Here is a 15,069-nt window from a genome sequence, read left to right on the forward strand (position 1 = left end):
TATAAGCAAACTAACCTTGGAGTTTAACTATTACTTCTATTTATTTTATGAATTCCTTAAGTCCATTTTTATATGTGAAAAAGTTGAAAATATACTTTATTGAGATGTTTAGGATAGTAGGTTGGGCTTTTTTTGGGTAAATTTGTGACTTAGTGTATAAGTGATTACTGAGGGGAAAAAAAAATAATCACTAAAGACATTGTAAGTGAACCAGAGTAAAGTTATGTTCCTTAAATGATGATAGAGGAGGTTGTGGAATCGTTTTATTTTCCTCACTGCAATGCCCACCAGGGAGTTTTCTTCTAAGTTCAGCTGCAAGATATCCATAGGCCACATGTGACAATAGATTAATTTAGAAGGACACAGGACAGGAGATATAGCTCATCAGCAGGGCAGCATTTTCATTTTTCTTCAATGTGAGTTGTACTTGCAGCTTTCATGTAGAATAGGGATGACATGCAAGATGATACCTATACTGAGTGAGTGCAGAAGCCCACCTGGCTTAGAAGCCTAGTAACCCAAGGCGTCAGTAGCTCTTGTCATTAACTCCAAAGGCATAGCTTTCAGGGTCCCCAGAAGGGACAGTCTCAGTCACACGAATCACTGAACTGGTAGAAGCTCAAAGACATGGCTTCCTTTCATGCATTTTTTGTTCTCTCAATCCAAATGACATTTTCCACTCAGGGGTCATTTTACTACAAGCAACGTGGCCTAAAACTGTAGTAAACATTCGACCTTTCCCATGTTTTCAGAACAGAGATATAAATTAACCAAAGTACAAATTCTCATTCAGAATAAAAGCTCACTTAGAAATACAGTCGGCCCTCCATATCTGCAGGTCTGCATGTGCAGATTCAACCAGCCATGAACTGAAAATATTTTTAAAACACAATAGAGTAATATAATAAAAATACAAATTAAAAACAATACAGTGGGCCGGGTGCGGTGGCTCACACCTGTAATCCCAGCACTTTGGGAGGCTGAGGTGGGCAGATCACAAGGTCAGGAGATTGAGACCATCCTGGCTAACATGATGAAACCCCATCTCTACTAAAAATACAAAAAATTAGCCAGGCACAGTGGTGGGTGCCTGTAGTCCCAGCTACTCAGGAGGCTGAGGCAGGAGAATGGCATGAACCTGGGAGGTGGAGCTTGCAGTGAGTGGAGATCGTGCCACTGCACCCCAGCCTGGGCAACAGAGTGAGACTCCATTTCAGAAAAAAACAAAACAAAACAAAAATACAGTGCAACAACTGTTTACATAGCATATGTACATTGTATTAGGTATCATAAGTAATCTAGACATGATTTAAGTATACTGGAGGATGTGTAGAGATTATATGCAAATACTATGCCATTTTATATAAGGACTTGAGCATCCCTGGATTTTGGTATCCACAGGGGTTCTGAAATCAATCCCCAACAGATACTGAAGGACGATTATATGTTCTATTATTTTTAGCATAATTAAATATATACCAATGTAATGCTTTTCATCCTGTCTATGTAAATTAAAATTCCAACTTTAAACCCTATTTCTTCTTTTGTTCTTCATTTTTTCACAGGTAAAATATGGAAATTATGCTTTCGTATGGGATGCAGCTGTATTGGAATATGTGGCTATCAATGACCCAGATTGTTCCTTTTACACCATTGGAAATACTGTTGCTGATCGGGGATATGGAATTGCATTACAACATGGCAGTCCTTACCGAGATGTTTTTTCACAAAGGTAAGATTTGTGTATGACCAAATAAGGGGAGAGATGAAATTCAGACAAAGAATATCCATTTGGTTACCCGATCTGGTTTATTACATTTTGTTTCCTTTGTTAGGAGAAGCACAATAAACAAGAACAACAAAAAAGATGGTTGTAAGTGGTTGTTCAATAAAACACTCATTACCTAAAACATGAAGTATTATTTTTTCCATAAGTAGTGGGAAAAATAATGCTACATATAACTGGTTTTACTCTAAAAAGAAATGACAGGGAAAAGAAAGTACGTGTGTTAGTAATTTCTATTAGAATTAAACTAGTAGTCTAGTCTGAATTTTTAGCAACAAATGTCACAGGAGTTAAGAAAATGAATTCATTCTAAGAATACAAAAGCATAACATAAACTTCAGGACCAAGTTAAAGTTCTGATGGACTGAAGCAGATAATGACAGGGATGTTGCCACCTGAATTTTTCAAAGGAAATGGTTAAGATTTTGGACTTCCCTGCTTAGCATCAAAGTATATGTGAGATTTTGTCATGGGAATCAAGGAGATAACTTATTAAGACATTATATCCATTTTCAAATCAGAATGTTCTATGATAAAGGAGTTGTTTACAATGGAAGATTTTTAAATGAATATTTTAGATTAACAATGCATATGAAAGACTTGGGCCTGAAAGGAATGCACAAAGATTACTGCATTTCATTATATCTCCTACCAAACAAGCTTGGACCTAAGACAGATTAATATCTTCCATATAGAAGTAAATCCTATTTTATACTGAAAGTACATTTTGTTTATTTTCTAGATTTTCTTCTACCTATTCTCTAGAATCTAATGACAGTCCAAGAGGGCAGTTCCAGATAGTACTAAGGCCCTAAATTTCAAGCAATTTGAGTTATATTTCTCCAAATTTTAGGATAACAAAAAAGCCAGGCATTTTGTATGTATGTTTTTTTAAAAGAACTAAAAATCAGTAGTTCACAATTTATGTCATAACTCTTCCATTAGCAAACCATAAAAATCTAAACCTCTCTCATGACATGCAAAATGAAGTTAGATTAATTCTAAGATCCTGTACTATTCAGCTTTTCTGTGTAGCAAACAACTCTAAAGTATAAGTGATTTAGAAAAGTTACTTCTCATTCATGAAACAAGGCTGTAATTTGGTTGTGTTCTGCTTCAAGCTGTGGGTCAACTACGGGCCTACACTGTGCAAGCTTATCATTCCAAGGCCCGGCTGAAGAAGCCGACCTAACAGGGGCATGCTGTTCTCATTGCAAAGAGCATTTGCAAAAGAGGCTGGCAGAAACCTGCAGTGCCTCCTGTGCTTCTTGCTTGGATGTGGCATATGCTCCATCTGCCCACAGATCACAAACCAAAGCAAGTCTCATGGCCAAGCCCAAAATCAATGGAGTGGGTAAATGTACCCCACACACAGGGAAGGAAGGAGTAAAGGATTATGAATAGGCTGGACGCAGTGGTTCACACCTGTAATCCCAGCACTTTGGGAGGCCAAGGCAGGCGGATCACTTGAGGCCGGGAGTTTGAGACCAGCCTGGCCAACATGGAGAAACCCCATCTCTACTAAAAATACAAAAATTATCCAGGTGTGGTGGTGCATGCCTATAATCCCACCTACTTGGGTGGCTGAGGCATGAGAATCGCTTGAGCCTGGGAGGTGGAGGTTGCAGTGAGCCGAAAGTGACATACATATGGATTAACTGGGAAGCAAAATACTAAATAATAATCAATCAAAATACATTTATTGATGAGCAAATTCTAAGAGGAACAAACTACAAAAATCAATTACGCCACAGGGAATCTGTCTGTAAAGCACTTGGCATCTAGTTGGAGATATAAGACCCATGCACAAGAAACAAAAAACAATACACACATTTCTATAAATGTGTGTTGATATATATGTATATAATATCAGTATTGTTTATTTATATTATTTGAAATTATGTAGTTAAGGTATTGAAATAATTGAACAGCATACAGAGTAGTTAAGCAAAGGAAAATGAGTGAAAGCTCTCCAGAGAAGGTAATCCTGGAACTTGACCTTGATGGGGCAAGGGGAAATAAGGTGAAGGAACAAATGAAAGAGACCCTTCTAAGGGAAGAAACACACCACTGCTTTTAATTTAGATGTGAGGATGGAAAAGCATAATAGAATGAAAAGGGATCCAGGGTTTCATGGTAAAAGACCAGCAGAAATGTTTAATGCATCCTTAACATTACAGAGCTAGTTGAGAAAAGGGTTATTGATTATTGATTATTGATTAGTTATGGTTAATTGGCTTTTTCATTACTAAAGATGTTCTTGCTTTTCAGACTTGATTTTCTGGCTTTTTTTTTTTTTGAGACATTGTTTCGCTCTTGTCACCCAGGCTGGAGTGCAGTGGTGTGATCTCGGCTCACTGCAACCTCCCCATCCCGGGTTCAAGCGATTCTCCTGCCTCAACATCCCAAGTAGCTGGGATTACACGTGCACGCCACCACACCCGGCTAATTTTTTCTATTTTTAGTAGAGATGGGGTTTTGCCATATCGGGCAGGCTGGTCTTGAACTCCTGATAGCAGGTGATCCACCCGCCTCAGCCTCCCAAAGTGTTGGGATTACAGGCATGAGCCACCGCGCCCGGCGATTTTCTGGATCTTTTATGTAAAAAATAATGCATGAACATAATAGTAATTAAAGAAATGTTTAATAAATCACACCAAGTGTTGCATTTCTTATTAGCCCTGTGGTGCTTTACCTATCAGAGATTTTAATTCTCAGAAAATGTACTCTAGTGAACTGCTAAAAAGTAATATTAAGCATTGAGCATTATTTTTCCTTTGTTTGATATGCAGTATAGATGTTGGCAGTTTAAATTGTTTCTTTCTGTGGAGTTTCTTGGTAATGGCACCCTGCATCCTGATTCCCTGGACATATGGAGAAAAGGAGAGCCAGGAAAGAAGCAGGAGCTGGTGATCATCAGTGTGCCAGCTCCTCTCTTTATACACATGTACCACATTAATTTATCACCCAAAACCTCTCGCTAAATTCAGAAAATATTTGCATTTGTTCCATTTTTTATAGCCATAAGGAAAAAGAGACCTTCCCTTTTTGTTAACTGATTTTAAAAATTATAAAGATCATCAAATTTAACCATTTTAGTACACTCTGGTCAATATGTTTTACACATCAGCATCTGGGGCCATTGATATTACATATTACTATTGTGATTATTTTCACTGAAAATATAGTATACTAGGTGATTTTTAATAATTCAATATTACTTTTCAGGTGACTATATTTTTATAACACAACTTCTAAAATATTAAGTTACTTTAATATGTAACAAATATTAGTATGTAAAATAAAAAATATATAGTGATACGGTAATTACATTTATTACCTGCTACCTGCCAGATGTCTTATATGTTTATATATTTGATAGGCACTTTAGAACAATCATATGAGGTGTTGCACATTTGTTCATTATAGCATTGCTTATTAGTGCATGACTGCCATGCTACAAGTACATACACTGAGTGGATGAGTCTGCATCTGGACAAGCATCAAATTCAGCTTAGGAGACATGGGTTATAGTGATACACTCACATGTACGATTGTATGTGAGCGAACACACATTACAATGGCTTCAAGGAACCAGTAAGCGCTACAATTTATATAACCATAGAAATGGCAGAAGAGTTTTGCTTCCTTTTGTGTCCTTTGTGCACATAACTAGATAACTTGGCAGCAGAAGTTAAAGTCAGTCTTTTTTTTTTTTTGGTCATCAGATGTGTGTGTGAGTGTGGTAACTATGGCTTGCAATGAATTCTCTACCTGACACGATTTGTCATCAGATGTTTTATGTGGTTCTCATCTTGTAACTTCTTAGTTTAAAAACATTTAGTCATATGTTGTCTCATTAAAGGCATTCAAAAAAGAAGAAAACTGAATTTTTCAGGTTGACTTTATTGTGCAATAAATAAAGTTAACTCCAGTGTTAACTTCAGAATGTTAACAATGCAGAAAGCTAAAAAGGTAACCAAAAAGTATGAGCTCAAGTCTATTCTCAAATCTTAAGTGGATACTGGGAAAAATTCATTAGTTTAATTTTATAGTTCATCCATAAAGAGGTCACATTTTGCTTATTGGCTTCTAGTCCCTAAACTTGGGATATAGAACTACCCAAAGTCACAAAAACAATTACGTGTTCCAAGTTGCATGGAGAATAATTTTTCTTAGATTCATGATAGTGACACATATATAAACAGTTGTTCAAACTAATTGCAGAATTCGAGAATTTTTAGAAATGGAATTAACAGTAGCTATCCCCTTTCTGACAGGGATGAAAGTAGTCCACAGGAATAAACAATTTGCTTAGAATCACAAAAAAAAAGCAATAAAGGTGCAAAAAATTCAAAATTTCTGATTTCATATCCAGTTTTCTGGTCACTATACATTCTATCTTCCCTTATATTTCTTCTAAAAGCATGTAAGAATAATGGCAAGCTTATATTCTTATATTGTCCTTACTATATGCTAGACTCTCAGCTACTACACATAATAACCTGTGAGGTAAATACTGTTGCTGTCCCAATTGTACAGATACAGAAACTGGGACATCATGAAGTAAAGTAACTTGTGCAAGTTCAGGAAGCTGTCGATTATTAGAGCTGAGATTCAAACCCAGAGTCTGGCTCCAAAAATTGGGTCTCTTAACTATTCTGCTATACTGCTTTTCACAAAAATGACACACACTTTTAACAAGTGTGTTTCAGCTAAACACTTAGGGATACTCTTTTTTTTTTTAATTATACTTTAAGTTCTAGAGTACATGTGCACAACGTGCAGGTTTGTTACATATGTATACATGTGCCATGTTGGTGTGCTGCACCCATTAACTCGTCATTTATATTAGGTATATGTCCTAATGCTATCCCTCTCCCCTCCCCCCACCCCATGACAGGCCAGGGTGTGTGATGTTCCCCTTCCTGTGTCCAAGTGTTCTGATTGTTCAATTCCCACCTATGAGTGAGAACATGCAGTGTTTGGATTTTGTCCTTGCAATAGTTTGCTGAGAATGATGGTTTCTACCTTCATCCATGTCCCTATAAAGGACATGAACTCATCCTTTTTTATGGCTGCATAGTATTCCATGGTGTATATGTGCCACATTTTCTTAATCCAGTCTATCACTGATGGACATTTGGGTTGGTTCCAAGTCTTTGCTATTGTGAATAGTGCCACAGTAAATACACGTGTGCATGTGTCTTTATAGCAGCATGATTTACAATCCTTTGGGTATATACCCAGTAATGGGATGGCTGGGTCAAATGGTATTTCTAGTTCTAGATCCTTGAGGAATCACCACACTGTCTTCCACAATGGTTGAACTAGTTTACAGTCCCACCAACAGTGTAAAAGTGATCCTATTTCTCCACATCCTCTCCAGTACCAGTTGTTTCCTGACTTTTGAATGATCGCCATTCTAACGGGTGTGAGATGGTACCTCATTGTGGTTTTGATTTGCATTTCTCTGATGGCCAGTGATGATGAGCATTTTTTCATGTGTCTGTTGGCTGCATAAATGCCTTCTTTTGAGAAGTGTCTGTTCATATCCTTCACCCACTTGTTGATGGGGTTGTTTTTTTCTTGTAAATTTGTTTGAGTTCATTGTAGATTCTGGATATTAGCCCTTTGTCAGATGAATAGATTGCAAAAATTTTCTCCCATTCTGTAGGTTGCCTGTTCACTCTGATGGTAGTTTCTTTTACTGTGCAGAAGCTCTTTAGTTTAATTAGATCTCATTTGTCAATTTTGGCTTTTGTTGCCATTGTTTTTGGTGTTTTAGACATGAAGTCCTTGCCCACGCCTATGTCCTGAATGGTATTGCCTAGGTTTTCTTCTAGGGTTTTTATGGTTTTAGGTCTAACATTTAAGTCTTTAATCCATCTTGAATGAATTTTTGTATAAGGTGTAAGGAAGGGATCCAGTTTCAGCTTTCTACGTATGGCTAGCCAGTTTTCCCAGCACCATTTATTAAATAGGGAATCCTTTCCCCATTTCTTGTTTTTGTCAGGCTTGTCAAAGATCAGATGGTTGTAGATGTGTGGGATTATTTCTGAGGGCTCTGTTCTGTTCCATTGGTCTATATCTCTGTTTTGGTACCAGTACCATGCTGTTTTGGTTACTGTAGCCTTGTAATATAGTTTGAAGTCAGGTAGCATGGTGCCTCCAGCTTTGTTCTTTTTGCTTAAGATTGTCTTGACAATGTGGGCTCTTTTTTGGTTCCATATGAACTTTAAAATAGTTTTTTCCAATTCTGTGAAGAAAGTCATTGGTAGCTTGATGGGGATGGCATTGAATCTATAAATTACCTTGGGCAGTATGGCCATTTTCACAATATTGATTCTTCCTATCCATGAGCATGGAATGTTCTTCCATTTGTTTGTGTCCTCTTTTATTTCGTTGAGCAGTAGTTTATAGTTCTCCTTGAAGAGGTCCTTCACATCCCTTGTAAGTTGGATTCCTGGGTATTTTATTCTCTTTGAAGCAATTGTGAATGGGAGTTCACTCATGATTTGGCTCTCTGTTTGTCTTTTATTGGTGTATAAGATCTCTTTCTATCTCTCTGTCTCTACACATGCATGCATGCACACACATAGACACACAAAGAGTAGAATAAATCACAATCCTTGGTACTTCACAATCCTCTCATAATTGGTCCATAAATAGCTACTTCTATTCATTTATTTGATTAGTTTTAAACTCCTTAGTTGTAGTCTTTTTTTCCTATAAACTATTATAATATTTAATTTAATATTATAACTATTAGAATTTTTTTCCTATTAACTATTAGAATATTTGGTGCTTTACTTTGTATTTTTACTTGTATTCAAAAAGAGAACATTAGATCTTTTTACCTCCCTCTATCTTGATACTTCTTACACTTTACCTCTTGTTTCCCACCTCCTGTTGGAAAGCTCCTGAGCTCCTTGAGTTCACACATGTGTTTGTATATCTCTAGTGCCTACTTTCTTGTTTAGCGTGCAGTAAGCATTCAATAATTATTTCATACATGAATAAAAGATCTACTTAACTTTTTGGCTAAAGATCAGCCCATTTACTTACAGCCAGATAAACCTCTGTGCGTTTTGCTTGCTTGATAATTTCTAAAATCTTCCTTTTTATCATAATTATTTTTTCTTTCTTGGTTCCTATAATTTTTCATCCAACCAATAAAAAAGCTAAGAAAAAAATCTAAGAAGAAAAAGAAAACAAACACAGCACCTGCCTACCCTTCTTTCCAACTCCCTGCTGTAATAATTTGTATGCTTTCATTCCCACAAGGAAAGTAAAAACATTCCTTTAACTTGAAAGCATAATCCTAATCCTTTAGTACCCCAATTGGAATGGGGTGCTTTCAAGCGTTCTGTTCACCGTTCAGCAAGGGGAAAAAAGCATCCCCCATTGATTGCCCACTTAGTGGCTCCAGGATTGGCCAACAAATGGCTTAAGCTCTGTATTCAGCTGGTTAAAAGAATGTCTCATAAAGGTACATAAAACCAGAAGTTAAACAGTTAACTGGCTTCCCTTTACAGATGCAAAATATAAACTAGCCCCAAGCTGTGAGAGCAGAAGTGACATTATTGAGACACATTTGTAAACATTAAGCAATATCAAAGTATACATTAAACTATATAGTATAGACAATACTTGCAGGAAAAATTTTAAGGAAAACGATATCAGTGAAGGGTAGAATAAAACAGGTTACTAGACTTGAGCAGGGAGAATTCAAAAATAAATCAAATTCGGATATGAGAACAGGTGCAGGTAAAATACTCAGGAAAACATGAGAAATTCACATAAATAAAAACAGTCATCGTGTGTTGAAAGGATGATGAGAAGGAACAACTTGACTGGAGATAATATTAGTCGAGGGATTTAGGTAGAGAAACTAAAATTGAATGTGATAGTCTATCAACAGCTGCTAGTTATAAAGCATCTACTACACTAAACACTTGATATGTTTCATATAATGTTTGCCACAACTCTGTGCATTGCATTTCATAAATTTGAGGAAACTGAGCCTCAGACTTAAATATCTTGCCAAATTCACACAACTAATAACAAACAGATCTAGGACTCAGGTTGAAGCTCGTGTCCTTATTCAGCACCCTCCACCAGCTTTGTGGGGCTCTGAGAAGAGAAATAGCTGTACGGAGGAGGATTTGAGGAGTCTGAGGTCTTAGGTTAGCTTTTAATTGAAGAAGGCCATTTGCAAGTATTCTAGCTAGGAAGCAGTAAGAATACTACAAAAGAATTAGGAAAAAAGATTAGAAAAAAAGATAAGTTTGGAGAAGGGATAGGGAGAACTTGGTGAAAAATCAAAGTGCATAAAATCCAGGAACCTGAACAAGAAAGGCTGTGCAGATTTAAATGGCCACAAACAGCCCCCTCTTTTCTCCTACTTCTTCCAGCTGTCTTATTTCTCCTTCTTGGTCATCTATTACAAGTTTGCATCAGCTGTATTTCATCATTTTTAGAAGGGCAGTGATTATTTATTTTAATTATGATCATTTACTACCCGGTAAATAAATAATTATTTCTAAAAACCATACAACCTACAGATTTCTATTCTGTTGTTGCTCACATCACAGACACATATTCCTATTGGTATTGTTCTTCTCTCTCACAATACATCAGACATTATTTTTTAATTTATATATATATATGTTTTATTTAATTTTATGTGTGTATATATACACCACTAACATCAGCTGGTTTCATTGTATCCACATTTTCTGTTCCAGATCAAGAAAACAGGATAATTAAGATGGGCAGATAATTAAGAAAGGAGAACATTTGAAAAGTCTCAAAACAAAAGCAAGAAAGAGGACACTGAAGGTTCACTCTCAAAAGGAGACAGGAGTAGGATGCTATAATAATGTATTTATTATATATAAATACATATATTTTTGCTTTAAAAGAATAACATTTTATCCTATAAGATGTGAAAGGAAATTATTTTCTTTTCTCATATAATACACATTTATTTAGATAAGGACTAGCCTCTGGAATCCATACAAAGGAATATGCTATTCCTATTTCAGAGCAACCTCCTCTTTAAAACATCTGTTTTAAATTTAGAATTTTTAATTTAAAGAACTTCAATAAACAAGAGAAACGAGTAAGCTTTTGTCTATCATTCTTTTTCAGTTTCCTGAATCCTTGTGGAGCTACTTTTATGACAAATATCCTATGAGTTTTAGCAAGCACCCTGACTGCTACTTCTAGTGAAGAATCCAAATAATTTACATTTATTTTAGAGTTTAGTCTAAATCGATTACAGAATAAGTATAGTTAGTGATATTTCCAGTACGTGAATTTTTCTAAAATATTTATGGGTTCCATATGATTTTAGTTTTATTAGTCTTGCCAAGCTGTAGCCAAATTTTAAACAATTATAAACCTTTACTCTTAAGAAGCATATAGCATTCTCACTGCTAAGCACAAACCTAGACATCAAACAGCAACCCCATGTGGTAGATTTTTAAGTGATACAAATTTCCATTCTTCTTGCACTACATCATACAGCATTCGGGGAACACTATATTCAAGATGCAACAGTACCCTTAATGAACAAGCATCTTTATTAGATTTTTCTGGGATAAGTCCTCAGCTACAGGGAAGATAAATGACTAGTGCAAGGTGCAAGGCAGTATTTCAGCTGGATAATAAGCCCATGACGCTGGACCAAGCTGCTTTTGAAGCAGCAAGTCTGATTAGCCTTTTTACAAATAAGATTTATGCTGTTTCTAGATCTCAGTAAATATTGTTTATTCAAAAACCCGCTGGTTTACAAAAAGCGTAGTTATTTTACTGATATAATCTAGGTGTTACTAAAGGCTTTTTAACACAATATTCCAGAACTTAAAACCACAAATTTGCATTGCACTTGAAAATACAGACACACGCGTGCACACACACACACATACTCTCCAGAGTAATTATAAGACTCTCTCGAAAACTCTTTTATTCCCTTATAGTTAAATCACATTTTTAACATTCAAAACACTCATTCTACTCAACAAACATAACCTCAAGACACTTTTTACTGTTTGAAAAATTCAGTCTACTTTTAAAAGGAAAATTTGATGTCATCAAAAATAATCAAAGAACATGCTACTTTTTCATAGGCCCTTAAAATATTGTAAGCACAGTGACATCATGGGAATAAACGTGTGGGCTTACATAATAATTATGTCTATAGAGGAAACAATCATAGATTTTGAGCAATGAGTGAGCCTTTGGCATGCATTTAGATAACTCTCTAATTTTTCAAATGTGAAACCAAGAAGGGAAGTGGGATGTCCTGCCCAGAGTGTAACCCTTGGTTAAACCCATGCCCTGGAGACCACTAGTCCAGGCTCCCAGTCCAGTGTCCCATCCCCTGCCCTGTTCTGCCAGTTCCTTTTGTTTAAAAAAGTCAGTTTTTATCCCTAAAATTTACCAGTAAAATATATGTTTTCACAAACATAGTCATGTCAATATATTACATAAAGGAGCAGGAATATTCATTAGGAAATACTTTCAACAGGGTCACAAACATAACTAGAACGTCTGTTTAAAAATTGTCATTACTTCATAGACACAAGAAAATGTAGCACAAAGATGAATAGAGTGCTTTGGATTGTGTTCTCTAACTTATAAAGAAGCTATGCTGTAGCCTAAAATAGTAGTCAACATTCATTGAAAACTCACCAGGTGCCAAGTATCACTATAAAGGCCCTAACTATGTTAAATAATTTAATTCTCTAAACTAAGCTTGTGAGGTAAATATTGTTATTGGCTTTATTTTATAGAAGAGGAAACTAAATCACAGAAATGATTTGAAATTTTCCAAAATCATAAAACTGATAAGTGACAAAGCCAGGCTTTGAACCCATGCTGTCAAAGAAAATACTATCCTGGCTCATATTCCCACAAGTCCAAGAACATGCACCAGTGCTGGAAAAGGATAATAAGAATCTAAGTTGTCTTCATGACTGCCAGCATGGCTGCCTTCCTTCATATTAAAATGCTGTTGGGCATTTTAGTTTAAATGAAATGCAGAATATTTTCAGAAACTTAAATGGTATGCCAATAACAAAGGGTCCTCCATTACAGGGAGGGAGAGATCCATCTGAAATTGGAGCTGTCTTGCATTAGCTGACCAGAAGCAAATATACTGAAAATTGAAAGCTATGGGAGGATACTGACATATTTTCCCTTCCTCTCATCTTCTTTTGCTACAAGTTCGTTTAAGACTCTACTTAATCAAAACTTTAATTCTTCCTTCATGGAAGTTTTAATTCATCATTACATTTTAATTGGTGGCATTCATAATTGCCTCTTATCTATCTCATTTCATAGTTCTTTGAGCAGCTGAAATAAATTAACATCATAATTGGTCAGACTGTCTACTCACATGTTAAAGGTTTACTAATATGAAACAGAATCTGATACTTCTAGACATGAATTATTGCTAAGATAAAAATATAAGAATTTTTATATGGAATAAGAGCCATTATTCCATATAGCCCAGATAAGTCTAACATAAGCTCTAACGATTTCTCTTTGTGAACGTAGTTCTCTGTTTTAATACCAATTTCAACTAGAGAAATATGTACCTCAATGTGTTCATTTACTTTTTTTCATAATAATCCATTCTGCTTCTGTCATTTTATAAAGCTCTTTATTTTTGAAATGTTAGTAACTAATGAAAATGATCAAAATCCAACATCTTTTTATTTTGTATATTACTGCCCAAGGAAACATATTTAAAACTTGCATCTTAATGATATTTTTTTAAACAATGTATTTAATAGGAATTTAAAATATGTTTTCAAAATCTACATATTTGTTTATCTGTTGAAAAGAATTAAACTATTACATGCTAAGCACTAGTGATTTATTAATATAATGAAAAAATTTTCAGTCTCTATTCTTATAGATCTTGCACAGGTGAAACATATATTGATTCAAATTTGTTAAAGCACTTTTTTTTCTACCCTTTGTTTAAGGGAGATTTTTTTTATTGTACTTTAAGTTTTAGGGTACATGTGCACAATGTGCAGGTTTGTTACATACATATCCATGTGCCATGTTGGTGTGCTGCACCCATTAACTCGTCATTTAGCATTAGGTGTATCTCCTAATGCTATCCCTCCCCCTCCCCCCACCCCACAACAGTCCCCAGATTGTGATGTTCCCCTTCCTGTGTCCATGTGTTCTCATTGTTCAATTCCCACCTATGAGTGAGAACATGTGGTTACCAATGTTCCACGAGAATGGGATATGGCATGACAGAAAGGAGCTGGCACACTAAAAAAAATCGTGACATTTCTACTCTGTACGGTTTTTGATCTTTATCCAAAATGGTGGTTTTGATAGCAAAATTTTTGTTCTGATTATTTTTCTCAATTTTCTGTGTATTTTCCATTAATGAACCAAGATCCCTTTAGTACTCCCTAAGAAAACCACCATGGCCCTTTTAGGGAGCCTCTTACATTCTTTGTGCTAATCAGCATGAATTTTACTAGTTTAATTTCCTCTTTTCTGCATGTTTTTAGCAAGTGCAGAAATTTGCCAAATTACTTCTTAACCAGAATGTATTCAGTAAAGTGACCCAAAATCATTCATTAAGGTAGATGAGAAAATAGACTGAGACTCAGAGGCTGTAAATATCAGACCAGCCTGACTCAATTTAGGACAAGGGGAATCATTGAAGGGTTTAGTAAAGCCTAGCCATAATCAGAAGCATGCTTTTTGATCAGTTTGAAAAAAATATATATGCAATGAAATAAAAGGAATTGACTAGATGAGAGAGTACCAGATAGGAGGCCATGCTGTATCTATAATGTCTCCAACAAGGCAGAGATTTGTGTCTGTTTTATTCAGAGATATATTCCAAAGCACCTGGAAGAAAGCCTAATACATAATAGCTGTTTGATAAATATTAGCTGAGTGAAAAAATTCATGAATGAATGACCCAGGCAAAGTCAAAGGCCTGACCTGGAGTGAAGGCAAAAGAAATGAAAGGGAAGGAAAAATATTGTGAACTTAGTGTTGGGAATCAAATGGACACAGAAATCAAGGGAAAGCGGAGGGGGGCAAAATCATTTTGAAATCCTTAGCCTCACTGGCTGAGAGATCGAGAAGTCATTAACAAAAGAGAAGCCAGAAGAGGAAACTGGTTTGAGAGTGAAAGTGCTAATTTTGGTCTAGGTATGTTGAACTTGGGGCACTAGAGGATGATATACCCATATAAGAAAATGTAGGGAATATGACAAAGAAATGACAAA

General features: G+C 35.7%; 1 protein-coding gene across 2 annotated transcripts in view; it reads left to right on the forward strand.

Annotated features, from left to right (window-relative positions):
- GRID2 (glutamate ionotropic receptor delta type subunit 2) overlaps positions 1 to 15,069 on the forward strand; it is a 1,459,902-nt gene that overhangs the window by 1,326,760 nt on the left and 118,073 nt on the right. For both annotated transcript variants that reach the window (XM_003257534.3, XM_030819132.1), the window contains one exon: positions 1,566 to 1,732. In XM_003257534.3, coding sequence (XP_003257582.1) covers positions 1,566 to 1,732 — 167 coding nt within the window. The remainder of the gene's footprint in view (positions 1 to 1,565; positions 1,733 to 15,069) is intronic.

This window comes from Nomascus leucogenys, chromosome 9 (genome assembly GCF_006542625.1).
Source record: "Nomascus leucogenys isolate Asia chromosome 9, Asia_NLE_v1, whole genome shotgun sequence".
Classification (NCBI taxonomy): Eukaryota; Metazoa; Chordata; class Mammalia; order Primates; family Hylobatidae; genus Nomascus; species Nomascus leucogenys.